Source organism: Colius striatus, chromosome 2 (assembly GCF_028858725.1).
Source record: "Colius striatus isolate bColStr4 chromosome 2, bColStr4.1.hap1, whole genome shotgun sequence".
Taxonomy (NCBI): Eukaryota; Metazoa; Chordata; class Aves; order Coliiformes; family Coliidae; genus Colius; species Colius striatus.
This window is the reverse complement of record NC_084760.1, coordinates 40,072,596-40,095,364: the sequence shown is the minus strand read 5'-3', so window position 1 is coordinate 40,095,364 and position 22,769 is coordinate 40,072,596. Positions and strand designations below refer to the sequence as shown.

Sequence of the window (22,769 nt, the reverse complement as noted above, 5' to 3'; positions counted from 1 at the left end):
TCATTAAAGTATAAAAAGAAAAACAGAGGAAAACAGTGAAGTGTTAAAAGAAAGAAAGCAAGAAAAACCCCTTCCAAAGCAGGAAACTGCCTTGCTGCTGCCTCTGCTCATGAATTTGTCTGCATTTTAAATCTCAGGTACTGTTGTGACATCAGCCAAATTCTCTTCTAGCATTATCCTCACCTTACTCTTTCTGAAGATCAGAACAAAGAGAACTGTTCCCTGCATCATGACGAACAGGACACTAAAACATGTCACGGTTTTGTCCAGCCGGGAACAAAGAGCCACGAGGGTACTCGCTCACTCCTCCCTTATTAACCTTCCGTTACATCTCATTCCTCCACTCACACCTCTGCACAACAGAAGTCTTTCTGTGTTAGACAATCTTTGGTATTCTTTTTTGTCCCAAAACGTCTACTGCAGTCAAAAGTATTTGCTGCATCCCTCATTGCTGGTGCTGACGAGAACCAGTGGATAAAGGCAGAAAAAGAGGTATGCATGGATAGCCAACCTGCTTTACAAAGATTGGGGTCTCATCTATGCCCCAAATTCAAGGTACAAACTGGGATAAAATGGTGAGAAATTCACCCAACAGCTTCACAGCATGCTGCCTGGTAAACTTACTTCTTTCTGTGCAGGAAGTACACCAAAGCACCTTTGTAGCAGTTTTCAGGTCAGGAGATGGAGAACATTTCACATAGATGAAACAGAAACAATAGAGATTGGGATATCCTGGTTTATAGCCATGACTTTAATGATTTGGGCACTCTTTGAAGAAATATATATATATATATATATATATATATATATATATAGAGAGAGAGAGAGAGAGAGAGAGAGATACATTGAGATCCAATTCTACCCACTCTTAGTATAAGCACCTATTGCAGTATCAGACTGCAGCTTACTGAGTCAGCAGCCTGCTCCTGCACACCTCAGACAGGCTGTGATAGCATTTCTGAATGGACTAACACTGCTGACCAGTGTGAACTTTTGGGATTCCACTGGCAGCTTCCCACAGTATTTGAACACCAGACGCACTCAATCTACAACAAGCTGCAGGAAGGAGAGAGCACACACATCTTCCTGTGCCACACATCTCAGCATGCCTAGAACAGACAGACTAAAGCACAAAGCTCCTACTAAGGAGGATTCACAAATGAATTCAGGCACATGACAGGGATGTCAGTCCTGGAGCACAGACAGAGAGACCAGATCACAGCCCAGAACTCCAGCGGTATTAGGTGGCCAGATGCAAGGCAGGGGCTCTCTTACACCCAAATATCCCAGGATCCCAGTTACATGGTTTCATGTGTCCTGAACTTTGGCTCTTCACAGCAGAATCTGCAGCTGAAGCTATGTTTAGAGTCACTCACCTGCCAAGGCCTTTGCTGATCACGTTCTCTCACAGGTCTTGGACACGTAAACCTTAGCCAGGAAGTCTCCGAGTTGTTCACACTATGCATTGTCGAGCTAGGCTGGGAGAAACATTAAGACATTTTAAACCCTAAATTATTGTTGTACAAACAGCCAAAATCTAGTTTTCTTACAATTTACACAAAACAATGAAAGTAAAGGTGATACCAGTAGCATTTGCCTATCACAGGAGGTTAAACAGAGAGAAGGATCAGGTTTATAGTCAGATACTCCCTCTGACACCAACTGTCTGTCCTTATCTCAATGGATAATACATTTTGTTTCAAAGAACAAAGTGATCCACAAACTATTCCAGAATGCTCCTCAGCTTTGAAAACGTTGCAGAGTTCTCAAGTTCCACTTCCTGACTTTAACTTTTCCTTTGTGCCTTTTTCAAACACTTCAAAGTCACTTTCAAATAACCACTACATTCCTCCATGGGGATGGCTGCACTTTAGTGGGTTTTCAAGTTAGTTCTACCAGATAAAGCTTATGCTGGAGCACTATCTCTGAGCTTCACCTGGGAAATTCTGTCTCCTCTACTGTACATGCACCAGTATATTTGCATCAATTTGTAACAGAGAGACAGCAGAACCACAGAGGCAAAGTGCCTTTTACAGGAACTTCCATTTAAGCCTCTATTTCAGATTCAGTGGAGCCATGATGTTTCCAGGGAATGAGGAATTAATAAAATTCCTTAGGTAAAAACAGTGGACCAAAAGAAAAGGTTACTTCTGCAGAGATACTGCTCTCTGCACTCTTCAGCCACATCTCAGCTACGAAAAGCAAAAAAAATCTGTTCTTCAATTATTTTTGGCAACATCTAGTGAAAAGAATTTACAAAGGCTCTCTGAGTTGGGTATTTGTACTAGATAATAACATTCCTTGTACAAGACAACTTTCAAGTTTCAGAGCTTTTTCTGTCCAAGCCAGCACTTTAGTGACACTACCTTACTCCCAGCAGAGCTCTCTAGACGGTAGATTCAAATCTCTTAGCATTGGTTCAGGGCAAAGCCTTTAATCTGCATCTTTATTTGTTTCAGTTCATATTCCCTGCTCTTATGCACCACTAGACACTTCTGCCGGGATATTTCTGCCCCCTCATAGAAATGCTTTCCTGTCATTTCTGACTGAAATAGTTGGAAACCACAGGAAAGCATATATTGGAAGGGATCTCTGGAGGCCGACTGGTCCCACTGCCTGCTTGAAGAGCCAACTTCATGGACAAGATTCCTCAGCACCTTGTCCAATTAAGTTTTGAAAATTCCTCCAGTTTGCAAGTTCTTGACCTTCAGTCCAACTGCTTCTATAAAAGAGAAATCCTCACTTTTGCTATGTAATCCAGGACAAACCAAAGCAAGGGGAAAAGCCAATGTAAAGCACATAGGATCAAAGACTTCCACTCCTGCATAACTTGTCAAGACTTCTATTCTTTCACCAAACTATTCTTTCATCAGACACAAGAAAAACGAAAAGACTCACAGCAGGATAAGTCACAACATCCCAGTCCTCTACTGTATTTTTTTCAGCCCCTGTAAGACAGCTTCCAAGACCAGAAATATATATTGGCCTTAGTGTTGTGGCAGGCTAGCAGGCACTTTCCCAAACATAATTTCCTGCCTTCTCTGTACAGAGGACAAAATAAGCAGAGTAAAATTGGAGCTTAAAATTAAGACACTATTGCATGATTTGGAAAGGAAGCAGCCTGCCTCTCTCCATCTGGAAATGAGGATTTTCTTTTCTTTTTTGTCTACATGTGCTCTGTGGTATCTGCAGAGTTGTGCTTGTCACAGAGGCTGGTACACTCCTTGCCTGTGAGAAGTCCACTTCTCTGAAAAGGATGTCCCGTTTTTCCCAGACAGTCCAAGTGTACCAAACTCCAGTGCACACTGTAAAGCATAACTGACCTCATGGTCTCTGAGGAGAAGGGGAAGGATTCTCACAGTAAAGCTGAACATTCTCCCCCAAACATCCATCTGCTAAAACTCACACACAGCCTCTGCCCAAACACGACTCTTTGTGGCAGCTTTGAGAAGACAGATTCTAATCGTTCCTGGGACAAAAGTAAGTACCTTCACATATGCCTCCTTCCTCTCAAAGCCCCCGACAAAAGCCTTTACGTGAGCCATGCCTTTATGCAGGCTCACGTGTTACCATCTCCTCAGCAAACACGGATGGTCACCCTTAGCAAACACAGCTGGCTGTCTTTACTGATGGCTTGATCCCCTTTGATGCCCTCAGGTGCCAGGACAAAGCACGAGGAGAGAACCAGCCTCTAGGGCAAACAGAGCAGCTAAACCAGCAGGACGGAGCAGTTTATGAATGCTAAGCTAAGAAACGACATGCACACGTCGCGAGAGCCTACAAGTCCGGGCCCGGCCTCTGCACCCCAGAGGCAGCCATGGCGAGCCCCGCAGGCAGTGGAGGGGCGGGCGGCTGAGCACCGCGCACCCCCGCACGCCCCACACCGTTCCGAGGTGCCCGCACTGCCTCCGGCGAAGCTCGGGACGCCCCTGGGGAGGCGGGAACCAGCTGCAGCGGGAGCCAGCAACGCGCCACAGCACAAAGCCCAACCCTGAGGCACATGTCGACACCTGCCTGCCAGTGCCTCTCACACCGCCCCTCCGTGTCCTTCCTCCCGACAACACAGTACCTCCTCCACCATCCCCATCGTCCTCTCGGGAAGAGGAGGGGCCGCCGGTGGGGACAGCGCCCCGACTGCCCGGCTGCAGGGGCAGCGCTCTGACTCCTCTGCTGGGGGAACACGGGCGGTCAGGGCGGCCGTTCCAGACAGGGGCACGGCGAAGAGGCGTCACGCCGAATCGCTCCGCGCGCAGCGTCCCTCGCTGCCATGGCAACCGCAACCGGGCTCCGCCGGCGCGAGTAGGACTTGCCACCAGTCAGAAAGGCAGCGCCAGGGTGAAGGAGCCAATCAGGAGCGAGGACAGACAGCCTCCAGGGCAGGTCAAGAAGCAGGCCCGCTGCCAGCGCCAAGCCCGGTCGAGTCGGGCCGGGTCGGGCCGAGCCGAGCCGGGCCGAGACGAGTTGAGCGTCTTCTGCGATCCTTGAGGTATAGACCTGGAGACAACAACTCCCAGCATCCCCGAGCACGGCTCCTGGGGCGAGGCATGCCGGGAGTAGTAGTCCGGGAGCGATGGGGTGGCGCGCAGGCGCAATTGGGCTCCCTGGGGTGAGTGTTGCCATGGAGACTCGTCAGCGGGGCGCCGAGGCCTGGGAACCGCCGGGCTGGGCGCAGAGAGAGAGGGCAGCTGGGGTGAGCTGCCCGGGCCCTGGCCCTGCAATGACCACGGGCCGTGCCCAGCCCTGCGGCCTTCTGCCGGGCTCCTCGAGGTGTTGAACAAATGGCTGTGGAGCTCTCACCGGAACGCGTCTTGTTTTCATTGGTTTATAACACAAATACATCCTCATTGCTCGGGACTTCATAATAAATGCTCTAGCCTGATGTCTTTGTGACAGGCCACTCATTACACTGCTTGATAAGCCTGATAGCTGTATTCAACTGCAATATTAGAGCAATTTCCAATACCCTCATGCAAAATAAAGCCACGTAACCCTAGTTAGTTTACTAAGTTAGTCCCGAGTTAGTTTACAGAGTTCTGTTACAGGATTTCATACATTGTCATTTAATGCTGACTTCATGAAACTCAAATGGAAACTTTATGTATGATATGGCTGCAATCTAGTGATAAGAAAACACTGCTTTTATACTGATTATTTACCATTTGATCACAATGGCTAGAACAGAACTGCTAGTCCGCAATTTTTGCAAGCACCTAGTAGCTGGGCAGGGATGAAGTAAGCAAGACACCTGTTGTCAGTTCTCTGGAGATTGTATCAGCAGCTAACTTCTCTTGCTGCTGTTTCTGTAGACACACAGAGATAGAATCACGTGAGAGAAACCTAAGTTTTCTTCCAAGGAGGACCCCGGTAGTGTCACACTGACCCAGATGTCTAACAATTGCCATGTTAGTACTGGTCATTCATGGTGGTTTAGCCCTGGCTGGGTGCCAGGTGCCACCAGGTTGTTCTGTCGCTTCCCCTCCTAAACTGGACAGGGGAGAGAGAAATATAATGAGAGGTTTGTGAATCGAGATAAGGACACTGAGATCACTTATCAATTAGTGTCATGGGCAAAACAGACTCACTTTGGGAAGAAATCGTTTGATTTATTAATGAACAATCAAAACAGAGGAGGAAAATAAGAAATAAAATCTGAATCGTAACACACTTCCCCCCATCCCTCCCTTCTTCCCTGGACTCTCTCTTCTCCCACCCCAGTGGCGCAGGGGATGGTGGATGGGGATTGTGGTCAGTTCATTACAGATGGACTTTGCTGCTGCTTCTTCTTGGGGAGGCCTCCTCACACTTCCCACTGCTACAGTGTGGGGTGCCTCCCACAGGAGACAGTCCCTCACTAACTTTTCCACCATGGGTCGTTCCCATGGGCTATGGTTCTTCACGAACTTCTCCAGCATAGGGTCTCCCATGGGGACAGCTCCTCACACTCTGCCCCAACATGGGACATCCACAGGGAGAACACTCCTTCAGAAACAGATTGCTCCAGCATGGGTCTCAAGTCCTAACAGCAAACCTGGTCTGGCATGTATTCCTCTCTTCTTAGGTTCCCAGGTTCTGCCAAGAACTTGCTCCAAGGTGGGCTTCTCATGGGGTCACAGCCTCCCTCTGGCATCTACCCACTCCAGCGTGGGGTCCTCCACAGACTGCAAGTGGATCTCTGAGTGAGCTGCCTCACCATGGTCTTCACCACAGGCCACAGGGGAATCTCTCTTCCAGTGCCTGGGCACCTCCTTCACCTCCTTCTCCACTGACCTTGGTGCCTGTGGAGATGTTTTCATATTCTCACTCCCTGTTGCTGCTGCTGTTTTAACAGCTGCCCAGCAACTTCTTCCCTTTCTAAAATATGTTATTCACAGAGGCGTAACCTCAATCAGTGACTGGCTTGACCTTGGTCAACAGTGGGCCCATCTCAGAGCCAACTGGCACCAGCCCTGTGAGATACAGGAGAAGCTTCTGGCAGCTATTTGTTTAAAGAAGCTGCTCCAGTAGCCCCCTGCTACCAAAACCTGGCCACACAAAACGACTACACCATTAAAAAAGTCATTTTTGTTTTGGGTCAAGGCTGGCCCAGCAACCACTCTCAACTTCCTTATTTCAGCTGTGATATGCTGCTCATAGCAAGTTTTATTTAATTAGTATCTTCATGCTGGATTAGTTCCTCAGTGAGAGGAAAATTAAATGCCAGGAAAAGAACCTGGAAATACTTACACTATAAAAATGTAACCATTATGGCCTTTCTGGTAAAGGTGACCATCATCTTGCAGGTCTATTCTGCTGGTCTCTTGTTTTTAGGATCTTTGTTTTGTTATTTTGCCTATCTGAGGCCTAGCCTTACTTCCTTTGAAACTCCTAAATGCCACTTGAAGAATCTGGTTTCTAATGTAAAAGAGAAGTGAACATTTATATATCTATTTCTTTTTAGAAAACAGAAGAAGTATGAACGAACTGCAGGCTTTGCTGAATGACAGTCTTATTGGAACAAAGCATGTGGAAAATGCAGCTATCATCAACACAAAGGAAAGGGAAGTCTGTGCCTCAACCTTTGGCTTTCATGTAAGAGATCACAGAGCGCCCAGGGAAGTGAAAGCAGAGGTAGAAACTCTGGGAATCCAGAGCAGAAAGCCATCGTAATGGCAGGGAGCAATGTGCTCTGCTGAATCCACTTGCTTCTTTCAACTTCAGAGGCAAGGGATACAGCCTAGCTGCTGTGATGAGGGGGCAACCTGTGAAGCAGATTACTTGTTTCACAGCTGTGATCTTCAGGAGACAGTTGCCATTTAACTGGCATTTTCAAGGAGTCTTTTTTAATTACTTCACATGCTGCAGTTCCACCAGTGAAGCAGATGTCTATAGGTACGACCTTGGGCACTGAGACCTGCTGGTGTGGAATGACTGTGCCCATGCTGTGACCCCCACAAAGAGTGGTTGTACTGGGTTGGCCCTGGGGAGAGGTCCTGGACCATTCTAATTTTGCAAACTGTGCCTGGGTATTGCGTGGGAACGTGCTTGCTGGCCCAGGCCAAAACTGTACCTGGACTGCTCTGACAGTATTCAGAACTGTGCCTTAGCATCTTAAATTTTCTGGGATAGATGTAGCTTACCTGTTTGCATTGTCCAACAGCTGATAAACAGAGAATAACAACACTTCTGGTCATACCCTGTTACACAGCAAAGCTAATGTGCACTCCTTGACACAGTCCACAAATGCTCCCCACACCACAGTCATCCTTAACATCCTTTGGAGACAACACTTCCTCTCCAAATCCCCACAATACGAGCTCTCAAACATTTCTAGGGTTACGTACTGGTACACTTGACATTCTCAGAAGAATGCATTCAGAAGAAGCTCTTAAGATAGCCCCATCCTTTGGGGTAGATTCTCTGCAGAGAGAATCATCAGTCCACTAGGTAATAGTGACATCATCTTTAATATATAAATGTCAATTATAAATATATAAATGATATTTAATATAAACCACAGCTTTCAGAGATACCAGCCTGTTTGCTCTTCAGCAAGGCAGATTACATGCCGAGGTCGAAAGCAAAGTCCTCAGACAGTGTAAATTATCAACAGCTCCACTGACTGGAAAAAATGTCAGGTCAAAAGGGATTATTGGATCATCTCATCCAATCAGATGAAAAATAAACCTGCCAAACCAGGGACCCAGTCACACATAGACTGAGCCCAAGAGCTCGTGGAAATGAACAGATTTATGACCTGTGTAGACTGCTCTGTTGAGGTGTGTTGATAGAATCATAGAATCACTTAGGTTGGAAAAGACCTTTAAGATAGTGGAGTCCAACCTTTAACCTGGCAATGCCAAGGCCACCCCTAAACCATGTCCCTCAGCACCTCATTGACACATCTTTTGAATATCTCCAGGGATGGTGACTCAAATGATGATCTGGTTCAGACTTGCAAAAAGTTACGCTTCCCCATTGAAGACTAAGATTTGAAATTGGCCTCGAGTGATCTCTGTGCTAGCCCAAGGAAGGCTGCCTCACACCCTATGTTGCCTTTAACAGAAGGGTCCAGTCACCACAGGGCACGTTGCCTACCCGGACAAGTGTCACTGACTAATGGGACTGTGCAGATAGCAATCACAGACTAAGCAGATAGTTGCAAACAAGACTTTGGAAATATAGCAGACTGTACAGAAACTAGGTCTAGTTTCAAAGCCAGGTAGACGTTTTTAGTTATTTCTTTTTTACATTATAATTTTAAGTCAACTATCCGAGACAGTGGGAGGGTGAAAAGCAGCTCCATTGCAAAAAGGTGCATTTATGGTCCATAACACTGTTGTACTAACACAGGTGCCACCAGAGAATGCTTTAAACCTTATCCATGCTTTCCACAAGAACTTAGTGCAAGTCAGAAGGGAAGGACTCTGCTTCAAGGAGAAGAACTACAAATGTGTCCGTGCGGATGAGCATTCCATCTACCTTCAAAATGTACGTTGACAAGAGCTGGGGCTGTCCTGAGAAATCTGGAGACTTCCCACTACCTTTCCTCACTGCCTGGTTACGTGAACACAACACACAAGCCACATAACAAAACCAGAAAGCCTTCACGTGCTGTTCTTTGTTTCTTTCTTTGTTTCTTTCTTTCTTTCTTTCTTTCTTTCTTTCTTTCTTTCTTTCTTTCTTTCTTGCTTGCTTTCTTGCTTTCTTTCTTCCTTTCTTCTTTTCTTCCTTTCTCTTCCTTCCTTCATTTCTTTCCTTCCTTTCCTTCCTTCCTTCCTTCCTTCCTTCCTTCCTTCCTTCCTTCCTTCCTTCCTTCCTTCCTTCCTTCCTTCCTTCCTTTTTTCTCTCAATATCACCTTCCCAGCAGGTGTGGAATGAAATTGATGCAGAATACAAAAAAAGTACCAGCTGTATAGTACAAATTCACTGGGAAACACCTATGCTGAGAAGTAACCTGTCACTTCTGTTTTGTTTTTTTTGTTGTTGTTTGTCTATTTGGTTTGTTGCCTTATTAATGAATTAATCAGATAATAGGAAGCTGGCACGCCCAAGGCCAGATTAAGGTAGCAGGAACAGGTAACTGAGTGGGGGAAGAGAAGAGACACGGGTGAGCAGAACCTTATTAGTCACCTTATTCACTTTGTAACTTGTCTTCAGGAACAGAAACTGAGGACATGGCTATATGCAGCCATTCTCAGAATGGCAGAATTTTGTTATCACTGGTGAGTCACACGTTATAAAGTAAATACATTCAACTGCATGTTATCAGCATTTTCTTAATTCTTCCCCTCCCCAGTAAATGAGCTAAGTCACCTGCAGAAGAGGCTGAGCAGCCCTTAAATTCAGATCCCATTTCAGAAAAATGTACTACTTTGCACTATTTTTTTCCATTCCCTATTAGAAATTAGTGAGACAGAGTTTGGGGGCCAAGGTTCATGAAACCCTGGGCATGCTTTCATGGAAATGCTAGTTATTTTATTTGCATTTCTCAGGGCTTTTGCATAAGACATTGAGCACTAGGATAACATTTCTGCAAAGCACTGTGCAATAATACATCAATCAATGGATGTGAGAATAGACAATATAATAGAGGTCTGACTGGCTTTAATGGTCAGTGGTCTTCAGAACATGCACTGTCACTGTCTGTGTCCTGGCTTAGACAGTGTTTGCCTTTTTTACCCTAAGAAAATAGGCAGACTGTCAAAGAAAAATGCCTGTAATTGGTCCAAACCGTCAGGCAGTATGTGTACATCTGTATTTTTTTATTAACTTCTAATCTTATACCAAATTTCCATCATATCCAGCCAGATGGAGGCCTGATAGCTGTGAAGACAAAGACATTCATCCTGGTTGCTACTTACAGAGTGGGCATGTACCCCAGTGTGTGCGTGGAAGCTGTGGAGAAACTAGGTGAGGGAAGTGGTAGTACCCGTGTGCCTGCATGCTGATGTCTCATGGATTAGCTCCATCCTTGCAAACAGCTTCAAAAATTAATCTGATGAACTACCAAATCGTGAAAATCTTGGAAACTGAATACAGACCAGGGTTATTGCTCCACAGCTAAACAGCCCTCTCCTGACATCTCACCCCACTGTGCTAAGTACTCGTGCTCCAAAGCCTCCACGGATATGAAGAGGTTGATGAACTCTCTTCCCTTGGCTATTCTGGCAGAGGTTTCCTGTTAATTACCCTTGAACAAAATGGGACCTGCCAGTCACATTTTCCCGACCTCACACACCCAACACTGAGGTCTTAAGCAGACTTTTATAGAGCATCAGCTTTGATACTCTGCTTTACAGTCCACTTCTTCAAAGACATGCGAGCTCTCTAAGGCCTTCAGTCTTTCTCTGCCTAGTCTCTGGAAAAAGCTGGAGTCCATTTTCCTACATGTGAATATTGAGATATCATGGAGCTAGTCTCCTTGTCTCAAAAGCATAAAATCAGTTAGGTTGGAAAAGAGCTGTAAAATCATCAAATCCAATTGTTATCCCAGCACTGCCACGGCCATCACTGAACCATGTCACTCAGCACCACAGCTACACGCTTTTGGAATGCCTCCAGGCATGGTAACTCCACAACTTCCCTGGGCAGCCTGTGCCAGTGCTTTACAAAGCTTTTGGTGAAAAAAAAATGGCTCACAGTAACAAAGCACCTCTTCTCAAAAAAAGTGCTCATTTCCTTCCCTCCCCTGTTCAAGTTTCTTTTATGTGAGTCCTCTTAAGTTTCTCTTGGGCTCAGTGTTTTGAAGACTCAGTGTCAGCCTTTCCTTGTAACCCAGCCCTTCACAGCTGCAGAATCCTGGTTACCTCTCAAATATATCATTCCCTTTGTGGGAGGTGCAGGCAAAGATTAACCAGTCTTCATTGTCCTTGTTTTGGGAGTTAAATAAGTTACACATTTTATTGATGTACTATATGGCTAAGTCCATATCAAGGCTACAGTCATCATCCAAATGGATATCAACACTATTGCATCATCCAAATGGATAAAATGCACAAGAGCAGATTCCCAGAATAGCCTTGTTTTTCACTGTATTTCTAAGGGATTGCTAAGGCTCACTGTAGGCTCACTGTGCTCCTAGCTTTTGTTCCTCACCTAGATGCCTAAAAGAGGAATTAATTTTTGTTTTGGGGCATAAACTGTTTGTCTGGAATGAACTGTAAGACTGTCAGTAACAAGTTTTTCATCAGACCTTTTTCAAAAGGCTTTTACAATTCAAAAAGCTCTGGTCAAGAGTAGGATTTCTAGAGGCTAAATGCAGGTTTGAAAACCAACTTGCCTGCTGGGCCCTCAGCAGCTTGGTTCGTGGCTGGTGCATCTGTGCTTGCTGTCAGTGACAGACTGGCCTCCACTGCAGCCTCTGCACTTCTTCACACCTTCCAGCCCCAGCACTGGGTTTAACCAAAATGCATCTGACTGCATACAGGCCAGGAGAAGAGGGTAGTGGATTGCCTGGGATGTTTTTGATCTTTCCTGTGTTCATTTCAGGTTCAACTATCAGAGCAACCTCAGGCTGCTTTATGTTGTGTTCTGCTTTCTCAGCTATTTCTCTGTTCTCAGCCATTGTTTCTGTCAGTGCCTCAGGCTGAGCACAAACCCATTATACCAGCACTGAACTGCTGTTGTGGTTTAACCCCAGGCAGCAACTAAGCATCGCACAGCCACTCACTCGGTAACCCACTCCCAAGATGGGGAGGAGAATCACAAAAGAAAACAAAACTCATAGGTTAAGAACAATGTAATAACTGAGCTGAAATAAAATATTGTAACAGTAAGAAGACTAAAATATAATAATAATAATAGCAATAGTAATTGAGAGAAACAAAACCCAAGAGAAGACAGGTGATGCCCAATGCAATTGCTCAACACTTGCTGCCTCATGCCTAAGCAGTGATCTGCCCCTCCCCGCCAACTTCCCCCAGGTTATATACTGGGCGTGACATCCTGTGGTAAGGAACAGCCCTTTGGCCCGTTCAGGTCCGCTCTCCTGGCCGTGCTCTCTCCCATCATGTGGTCCCCCAGTCCACTCACTGACAGTGATCCTCTGCCTAGAGACCCTCATTTTTCTTTTGCTCCAAACATGATTCTGTCTCATCTCTCTCATATTGAGCAGCTATGATGTATCTTTTACAGATTAATAGACATGCATGGCCAGCACATTAACTTCAAATCATGTGAATCTGGGGGGGATGTTTATGTGCTTGGCTATGAACTGAGCAACAGAGAGATTTCCCATCCTGGTAACATCAACAGGAGTTTTTAAATCGCTGGGTCAAAATGGGTATGAAACCAAACCACAGAGGTCCTTCCAGGTATGGAAGAGACATTGTTTTCAAGAGATTGTTTCTGTCTAGGGCAGCATTAATGAGACTTACTAAATGTCAGAATTGGGCCTTATATTTTAATTTAACTTCAGCCTATCTCTATCGTAGTCTTTTTCTGCAGAACTACAAATGGAGTTTGAACAGATCCAAAAGGTGCCATTGTATTACTTAGACACAGGTTTGCCTGGATGGCTCAGTAATAAATACAGGAGACATTTCACAGTTGATACTAGCTGCTTTGCTGCCAGGGGAGAAACGCAGAAAACATAAAGTTTGGAGAATGGGAAAAAAAAAGCCAAAAGCCAAGACTTGCAAAATCCTGTAACAATTTGCCTATAAGTTATTTGGCCTTGCAAATGGTCACATTGTCTGTAACTGGCCACCGTTCTTGAGTAACTTCTAAGGTCTAAGTGTTTCCAGTGCCAGATTTGCAGCAGTTTTGACAATGTATATTTCCTGGGGTTTATTATTGCTGTTCTGGACTATTTTTTTGCAAAAAGAAAACAAAATAGCTTTTCTTTGCATGTTAGGAGAGATTTGTGAAAAAGGTTTAAAGTGCTCAGTGTTTATTCTTTAAAACACATACTACTTCATGAATATAAGTACTTTTAATTTTCAGCTAGAAATACAGCTGTCTTCTTTTGAGTACAGTACAGTCTGAGGTGGATTTGAACTTGAGAAAAAGCATCTGCATTACAGCAATTCTCTATATGACCTTCCTTGTTTGGTTTTTTTTTTCCTTATTTCCTTTTATTATTATAGCAGATTACTTTAGAGAGAAAGGTAGCTGAATCTGCAGAAAACATGAACTTCATCAGCCTCAGAAGGACTGCTCATGATGAAATAATATATAGAAGTTTGAAGTATTATCCAGCTCAAGTAAGAAACTACTGCTTTATGACCTGCCAAGTGCTGAGTTTCCTTCTGTTTTTCTCAAGAATACTTGCGGGCTTGCTGTTGCTGCAAAGAGAACTGCCCTACACATCTAGCATCACAGTTCCTTAACTGAATTGAAAGTAATGTCTTCAAGATTTGCTTTAAGATGCTCTGTTTAACCTTTCTAATGTAGTCTTTTAACCTGCTTCCAGATAAGAAAATTATTAGTCCCTAAGCAAAGAAACCCACAGCATTAAAGCTACCCAAGGGACAAAGGAAATTGTTACATTAACAGTTTTTCAGGTTTTCCTGTAGATCTTTCACTGTTACAAATAAAACACACTTTGAAAATGTCAGTTTGCATTGTGATTGACTGCTATAGAAGTTCCTTTAGCGGACTGCAAAGTTCTGGGAGGAGAGACAATGTCACTACCAGGCTCAAATCATGCTGTGTGTGCTGTAAGACATGAAAGAACCCAGATCCTAGTGAACCCATTACTGTATGGAGGGGATAGCAGAGGCTTTGCCTGCGTCACCAATTGAACAGCAGCCTCAAGAAGACCAGACTCCATGATCTTTTTGCATTTAATAAAACCTCAAACTCTGAGTCACATGAGAATAAAAGAATTTGTAGCTATATTTGTTTCTAAATTAGTTTAGTTTCAACTAAGAGTTTAAAAGCCTGCATCCAAAAATCTCAAAATCCGTAGGACAAAAATCCGCAGAAGAGTCTCACAGGCAAATGATTGATCATGTTTAAATCCTCTGGAGTGCCAGTTTTATTCCCTGACTGCTCAAGACCTGGTGAGTAGGACACAAAGAAAGGCACGAGCTGATCCTTCTTTTTGTGGGGGAAACAGCAAAGCTCAATGAAGAGGTGCGATCGGGCAGCCCAACTGTCAGGCAGAAATGCACTGGGCTGAGAGACTTCGTGAAGCTGTAAACCTTTGAGCACTGTTGTCTTACAGGAACGAGAGCACAACAAAGCTTCCTCGGGTGTCATAGCTCACGGGCCTTTAATGTGGTTTAGGTAAGTCCAGTCTGCAGTACCCTGAGCTCAGAAGTCCAACCGTCAGCTAAATGCTCTGCCTCAGAATGTGCAAAATCTCACACAGCCGGCAGGTCGGCACAGCAAAGGCAATGGGGCAAACCTCCCGTGTGCTGGGGGGAGCCGGCGGGTCACGGCCTGGGTGCCGAAGGGAGAAGGAGATTTCTGCCTCAAGCCGTGCAATAAACCAGGTGCGTGGGTAGAAATAATGGTGAGATGTCCTAAGATTTCCGACTCTGTGCCTGTCTGTTCTGCCCTAATAAAACAACCTCATGCTGTTCCACCCCCTGACTTGCTGGGGAATGGCAGCAGCATGGGCAGAGCTGGGAGAGGAGGAACTGGGATCCGGCTCCGTTCCTGAGTGCAGGCTGGGTTCGTTCCTGGTGCAGAGAACGTCCTCCTTTCTTTACAGGAAAAAGGTGAGTCACACATTTTGCCCAGGAACCACGTAACTTCTTTAAATTGTTTGGGGCCACTGCTGGCAGATCTGGTGTTTTGAAGTTGTTGCATTTGGTTGGAAACTTGAGTTTCAGTTCCTGCGGTTTTCTGTCCTTTAGAAAACGATGCAAGCATTCCGATTCCCCCTCTTTTCTTTTAAATTCATTTTTGTGGGTCTGCTTCTAGCAACAAAGAGATGCATTTATGAAAATGCAGGTTAGTGGACTGCATTGGAAGAGGGACAAAAGCTTCTTTCGCATTTTGTTTCTAATTGACTAACTTTGGGCAGAATAAGAGAGCAGAAACACCTGCCATGGGACGGTAGCTGGTGGGTTTCCCATTCAGTTTTTGTGTTAATTTTCTGGGATTGGATGCAATGGCTCAGCTGAAAACGACTGATAGACAGCCAGCCTTTGAAAGAAAAAGCTTTAATTTACATTTTATTCGAACAATTGGAAGTGCCTGTTGACGGTAAAATGGCCACAGAGCACCACCCCGTGGGGATTTACACTCCTGGCTTTTCAAGGTGGTTATCGCTCTGCATTTGCAGTCTTACCACAGTAACTAAGTATGCACGTAGCGCTTCCTGTGCAGATATCATAATGGAAGTGATTTTCACAGAGGGCATGGTGGTCTGTCACATAATGCCGTTTACTCGCAGGGGCTCTGGCTTGCAGCCCACCCTGCGCACGTCTTTGGGAGGCAGCCCCATACTCAGCATAGTAGCAGCTCACAGGAAGCAACACTCATTCCCATTGTGTTTTTCTCTGCTCATCTCCTTGTGCCCAGCACCCAGGGGGCAGAGGGAAGACTGCTCTAGATTTGATTTTGCCAGGTGGGAGAAGGCTTGAGGGCTCAGCCCATCTCAACAACAGATGGTGCCAAAAAGCTAGGAAGCCAGGAACCGTGTCTAAGGAGTTACTTGAAAGACTCCTGCAGCAGTGGGTCCCTCTGCCAGAGAAAATCGGGCACACAGGAATCCCCTGCTGAGGCAAGGGAAATAAACAGGAGGTTTAAAAACCATTTGCTATTGTTCATACGCACTAGATGGCTGCTGTGCCTCTGTCTATCTTCAAGATGCCATCTATGGGCTGAATCATAAAGCAGCACCCAACGTGATTTTAGAAGTGTTGAGGCTCTTTCTGCTGAGGGCTTTAAAATCCAATTTATCTCTACAATTTTAAGGACCTGTGTCCTTTAGTCAGTTGAGCACTGGGGCCCTAATCATGCAGGAAGTTGAGACCAAAGGGTGTTATTTTGATGTGCTACTTTTTACAGTTAAGGTGGGTGGGAGGTCAGCACTGATGGACCTACACATGGCCCTGTGCACGGTGAAGGACTTGGTGTAAGGTGATCTTTGTAGTTTGTCAAGTGTCTTTGGCAATGATAGACTGTGTCCCATGTTAACGTATCTCAGAGTTCCTTGTCTCTCTCTGGCAGCCCTCCCCTCTTCCACCTTCAAACTGTGTCACAGTTCGCATTGTATGTCTGAAGAGGGGAGGCTGTAGAGTTGTGGTTCCTGATGACTGTGGTTTTCTAGCTGCACCCCAGTGGGCCTGAATTCACACCTGGATTTTGGGGTTTGGGTGGTGTTTTTGTTTTGGTTTTTTTCCCCTCAGAAAATGTTGGCAGCCTATTTTGATTGCCCAGGAGGCCCAGAAAATCTCTATGTGAAAAAAGTGATGAAACCTCATCCAGGAGAAGGAGAAGTTCTTGTGAAGGTCTCTGCCAGCGCTCTAAATAGGGCTGACTTACTCCAGGTATGTCTCTGCTAAGCAGATTTATGCACCTGAAACCACAACAGTTTTTCAAGCTCCTATCTGAGGTCTTGAAAGATCTGAAGAGTTAAGAGAGATTGGCCTTGGTGAGCATTTGGATGGGAGAGTCCATAGGGCTGAGTGAAGAGAGGTCTGTTGATTCAGCAGATAAATGTCTTCATCTGTCACTGCAATGCTGGGGTGGCATGGAAAGGTGGCTGCCTTTCAAGTAAAGATCTAAAATCAAAGCTCTGGTCTTTCTATATGCTTAGACCACTCTCTGGGAATTTGAGATGAACGTGATCTAGGTGAACCTGCTTCTGCAGGGGGGTTGGACTAGATGATCTCTAAAGGTCCCTTCCAACTCCTACCATTCTATGATTCTATGAAACGTTCCACTGTCTTGATTCCAGTGGGGAGAAATCACACTCGAATTGTTAAGTCTGAGCTGCTTTGAGCTGAAAGCCCTGCATCTAGAGACCAGGATGGATTGGCATGGACAAAGGGAACTTGCAACAAAGTGAATTCAAAGGGGATTTCCAACAAATTGAATTTACAAAGAGAGTTTTAAGTATAAAACATGCGTAGGAAATAAGAAGTGTTGCCAGAGGATAGAAGATCCTCAAATTACTGGAACATTTGCACGACGCAAAATCAGGATTAAACAGATTGGAATTTAGGTGGAAGGCATGTGAGTAAAATATCGCAGGCCATTATACTCATAGACTTGTGGTTTTTCCTTCCTTGCCCTCTCCTTTCTTTTATTTTAGAGGAGAGGGAAGTACCCTCCCCCCAAAGGAGCAAGTGATATTTTAGGCTTAGAAGCAGCTGGGAGTGTGGTGGGGCTTGGACCTGGCTGCAAGGGCGCATGGAAGATGGGTGATGCAGTGATGGCCCTGCTCTCTGGAGGTGGCCAGGCAGAATACGTTACAGTGCCCGAAGGCTACCTGATGCCAGTGCCCAAAGACATGACATTTCTTCAGGCTGCAGCGGTTCCTGAAGCCTGGTTAACAGCCTTCCAGCTGCTGCATTTTGTAGGTGAGAAGAGTGTTTGCAAATCTGTCCCACCAAAACAGCTCATTTCTGTTAAGAAATCCTCACTTTAGTGCCTCTGTCTGAATGCTGTTTCCCTTTGAGAACCTTTTCTCTGTCCTTCCATTCACATGGGTCAAAATCCAGTATGCCAGTCCCAAATTCTGCAATCTTGGCCACATTTTCCCAGTCACAACTTACTCTGCTGATTGTGTATTTACAAGGAAGGATATGGAAAGATGGCTAGTTTTTGTCTGTATTTCTCAGCTAGATAGTAATTTCCATTAAGTTCAAACCCTGAAATAAATTTAGGTGTTGTCTCCTAAAGATTTGACTTCAGTGTCACGAACTTTCCCACTGATTGCCTGTAGATCCACAGTAGACAACATCTGCTTGTACCTTGTTTCACAGAGACATCAGTTGTAGGTAAAACCCTCTCTGAGCAGACTTAATACAGACATAAGTTCATACTCTTCACTTTTAAAATGTGCTCCAGAGGCACTAACAGTAGCACTTGCCAGGGCTACCCTCAGATGAAAAATGCCCTTCTTCTACCCTCCTCAGCAGCAGCATGTAAAACCTCCACTAAAGAACAGGAGTTACAAACAAGTAACTTTCCTCACTACCTGAAATGAAGACTTACTTTAAGCAGTGTTGTTTCCTGGAGGGTCTGTGGTCAATTAGGGCCACATCTCCGGGACTACCCAGTGCCACACTTCCTGTAGCAATCAGTGGAAGACAAGCAAATGTCTAAGGGCAGCTGGTAGATGGTAAAATAATAGGTAAACAGGTCTGTAACATTACCCAGCACTTCTGGTGTTTCTGCGTTGTGGAGCGACTGATTTCTCAGTATTAACATCCTTTGAGTGCATTTTCTGTTGGTGGCAGTAGATAGTCCTGGTATAAAAAGGCTGACTGCACTCTCTTTCATCTTTACCTTCAGTGTTTTCCAACCTAATCATATTTTAATCCAAAGGTGATGGCAAAAGGGTAAGCATTTCCCTTATGTCCTCCTCCAGGGAAAGTACAGGAGGGCGAGAGCGTGCTGATCCACGCTGGGGCCAGCGGAGTTGGTTTGGCAGCCGTTCAGCTGGTGAACCTGGCAAAAGCTGTTCCCATCGTGACAGCGGGAACTCAAGAGAAACTGAAAGCAACAGCAAATGCTGGAGCAGCTGCAGGGTTCAACTACAAGAATGAAGATTTTAGTGAAAGGGTCTTGGAATTCACCCAAGGTAAACACCTCAGTGTGAAAGATGCTGTTAAGAGTGTAGGAGGAGTGTTTGCCTCCTAACGCACACACACACGCCCTCGATTTTAATGGTCACATTAGTCAATGAAGGAGCAGACAGTAATGACCAAATTAGCACAGCCAAACTTCCTGTTTGGCCCAAGAATCTGCCTTTATTTGTGCTGTTTTCTGCATGAACTCTCCTTGGCTTCATGTTCATTTGGGGCATTTGCATCTGTGTTACTGTTGTCTCCACAAGTGGGACCAAATCATGATAGAATCATAGAATGGTAGGGGTTGGAAGGGACCTTTAGAGCTCATCTAATCCAACACCCCTGCAGAAGCAGGGTCACCTAGGTCAGATCACACAGGAATGTGTCCAGGTGGATTTTGAAGACCTCCAGAGAAGGAGACTCCACACTCTCCTTGGGCAGCCTGTGCCAGGGCTCCCTCATCCTCACAGTGAAACAGTTTTTCCTTATATTTAAATGGAACTCTTCATCCCATTACCCCTTGTCCTGCCGCTAGATACAACAGAAAAAAGTGATGCCCCAACCTCCTGACCCAAACCATTTAGATATTTTGTAATTGTTTGAATACAGGAACAAAACTTAGTTCTTTTGCTGCTGGAAAAACATAGCTTTTCTAAGCATTTGGGATGGTTTTATGAGAGTCTGCATCTAGACATGTATGATTCTTTTTTGTGCCAAATTCTGAAATTCATTACAAATCATTTCTAACTTCAGTAGAAAGCTTTAAGTAAGAACTGCAGGACTGATTCTGTATCTATAAAGAACAAGGCCGTATCTTTGCCTGAAATGATGCTACCTTTAATGCAGCTCGACTACAGTATCTCAAGGGCTGGAAGGGATCTTGAACAGTTATCTAGTCCAACTCCCCTGCCAGAGCAGGACCACTTAAAGTAGGTCACATAGGAACTCATCCAGGTGGGTTTTGAATGTCTCCAGAGAAGGGGACTCAACAACCCATTTGGGCAGCCTGTTCCAGTAAAGAAATTCTTCCTTGTATTTCTTTGGAACCTCTTATGTTCCAGCTTGTACCTGCTGCCCCTTGTCCTATCATTGGACATCACTGAGAAGAGCCTGGCTCCATCCTCCTAACAGCAGCCCTTTACATATTTACTTTATATACACTCTTTAAAAACGCTTTTGTACACTGAAATCTTTTCTGTTTCTTGAGGTTCCGGAGTAGACGTTATTTTAGATTGTGTTGGTGGCTCATACTGGGAGAAGAATCTCAACTGTCTGGGTACTGATGGCCGGTGGATTATTTATGGGCTGCTGAGCGGAGGTGACGTACATGGAGACCTGTTTGCAAGGCTGCTTTCCAAACGAGCGAGCATCCATACAAGTCTACTACGATCACGAGACAAGGAGGCAAGTAACAGCTACCAACAGTGCATAGTTTGATTTTCAAATTGATGGTGGTTTTGAGGGTCTTCGTTTGATACCAGCATCAGTGCAGAATCTAAGTGGTTATTACCAAAAAAGCAGCACCTTGAACTCATGCTACATATTTTGGAAAACTTTGCAAAACTAAGTTGTAATTTCCCTTTTCTGTTTTTATCAAATGCCTCCCTTTACCAACTAGTGAATCAGAGGAACCATGCCCGTGACTCTGTAACATACTTCAAGAGTACCGCACTATTTGGCTTAAGACTAAACAAAAAACTCAAGCAATCAGGCAACTTGATCAAGTCTGGGAGGAGGGTGGAAGAAAAACCTTCATTAGATAATTTTTCAAAGTAGAGACCATGGCCATTTGGATGCCCAGAAATTTCTGAGGAAGAAAACACTTTAAGTGGAAAATTCTCAGATATTACAGTGAAAGACAGCAGTGCAGAGCCCCAGGATGGATTGTGCCCATGGTTTAATACATAATATTCTTAAGAACTTTATCAGTTTGACTTTAAATGGTTCTGCACTGACCTCATACCTTGTTTAATTGAATATAATTCTCTAAAAAGAGAATTCATCTGAAAGTTTTCTTCTTGTTTGCAATGTACACGTGCCAGATGTTTGCATGTCTGCCTCACCATGAAAATGTCAAAAAGTGACCCCTTGAGAACTCTACACACTTTGTATACTGTGCTCAAAGACACTTCTGTGAATGAAGTGATGGGAAATAACATTAAAAATGCTTTTTTTCTTCAGTATAAGGAGCGGCTGGTTAAAGCCTTCACAGAAGATGTGCTGCCATATTTTTCTGAAGGAGCTTCCCCTCATCTCCAACCACTTGTTGACAGCGTTTACCCTCTTCACAAGATTGCAGAGGCACACAGGTTCATGGAAGAAAACAAGAATATTGGCAAAATTGTCATTGAAATGCCTGCTTCATCTTAAAGAAAGGCCTACTGCCTTAGCTGTTTCGGGGACAGATGGTTATGGACGTTTGACAAGCAAGGAATTTGCCATTTCTGCTTCCAAATCCCCAATGATGTGTTGTGGCATGATGCGAAAAAGGAGGGGTAAAGCAATGCCTTTCAGCATGCATTGAATAAAAAGGTTTGTTGCAGCTCTGGCATCGTAGTTTGAACACGTAAGCAAAAAGTCCCTGAGTGTTTCTCAACACAGGATAAAACTGCCAGGCACCACCTCCTTTACTATCAGTTTTCCAGCGCCTTCTCCCCACGCTGTGGCAGTTTAATCCTGGCTGGGTGCCAGGTGTCCATCAAGTCATTCTATCACTCCCCCTTCTAAAGTGGACAGGGGAGAAAAAAATATAACAATGGGCTTAGGAGTTGAGATAAGGACAGGGGGATCACTCAGCAATTAGCATCACAGGCAAAACAGACTCAGCTTGGGGAGAAATGCTTTATTAAGAATCAATCACAACAACAGTAGGGAAATGAGAAATAAAAGCTGAATCTTAAAACGTCCCCTCCCACTCCTCCTTCTTTTTGAGTTTCTCCCTTCTTCCCCTCAGCAGTGCAAGGGATGGGACTTGTGGTCAGTTCATCACAGATGGACTTTGCTGCTGCTGCTTCTTTGGTGGAGGCCTCCTCACACTTCCCACTGCTACAGTGTGGGGTTCCTCCCACAGTTGAGGGTCCCTCACAAACTTCTCCAACCCGAGTCCTTCCCACGAGGTGCAGCTCTTCACACACTGCCCCAAACGTGGGTAACGCACGGGAGGAATGAACTGCTCCAGTGTGAGTCCCGCACAGGATCACAAGTCCTGACAGCAAACCTGGTCCGTCATGGGCTCCTCGCTGTCGACAGGCCCACAGGTGCAGCCAGGAGCCTTCCCACAGGGGCACAGCGTCCCTCAGACATCCACCCACTCCTATGTGGGCCCCTCCCCAGGCTGCAAGTGGATCTCAGCTCCCCTGTGGCCTCCATGGCTGCAGGGACAGGGCCTCACCATGAGCTGCACCACAGGCTGCAGGGGAATCTCTGCTCCAGGCCTGGAGCACCTCCTCCCCTCCTTCCTCACTGACCTGGGTGTCTGCGAAGATGTTGTTCTCATATTCTCTCTTCTGCTGCTGCTGCAGTTTTAGGCCCCGTGCAGCAGCTTCTTGCCCTTCTCCAATACGTTAACCGCAGGGGCGTCACCTCCGTCGCTAA

The 22,769-nt window shown here is 45.2% G+C and overlaps 1 protein-coding gene across 2 annotated transcripts; it reads left to right on the top strand.

Annotated features, from left to right (window-relative positions):
- Positions 1-6,951: 6,951 nt before the first annotated feature.
- Positions 6,952-22,058, top strand: TP53I3 (tumor protein p53 inducible protein 3). 2 transcript variants are annotated; one of them, XM_061990026.1, is made up of 9 exons: positions 6,952-7,068; positions 8,830-8,967; positions 10,284-10,389; positions 12,733-12,734; positions 16,785-16,925; positions 17,693-17,960; positions 18,974-19,186; positions 20,383-20,579; positions 21,357-22,058. In XM_061990026.1, exons 1-9 carry the CDS (start codon positions 6,952-6,954, stop codon positions 21,543-21,545), a joined length of 1,371 nt encoding a protein of 456 aa, XP_061846010.1. In that variant the 3' UTR covers positions 21,546-22,058. The 2 variants fall into 2 exon arrangements, with proteins under 2 accessions (XP_061846010.1, XP_010205333.2); XM_010207031.2 differs by lacking the exons at positions 6,952-7,068; positions 8,830-8,967; positions 10,284-10,389; positions 12,733-12,734 and adding an exon at positions 15,066-15,146.
- Positions 22,059-22,769: the final 711 nt, after the last annotated feature.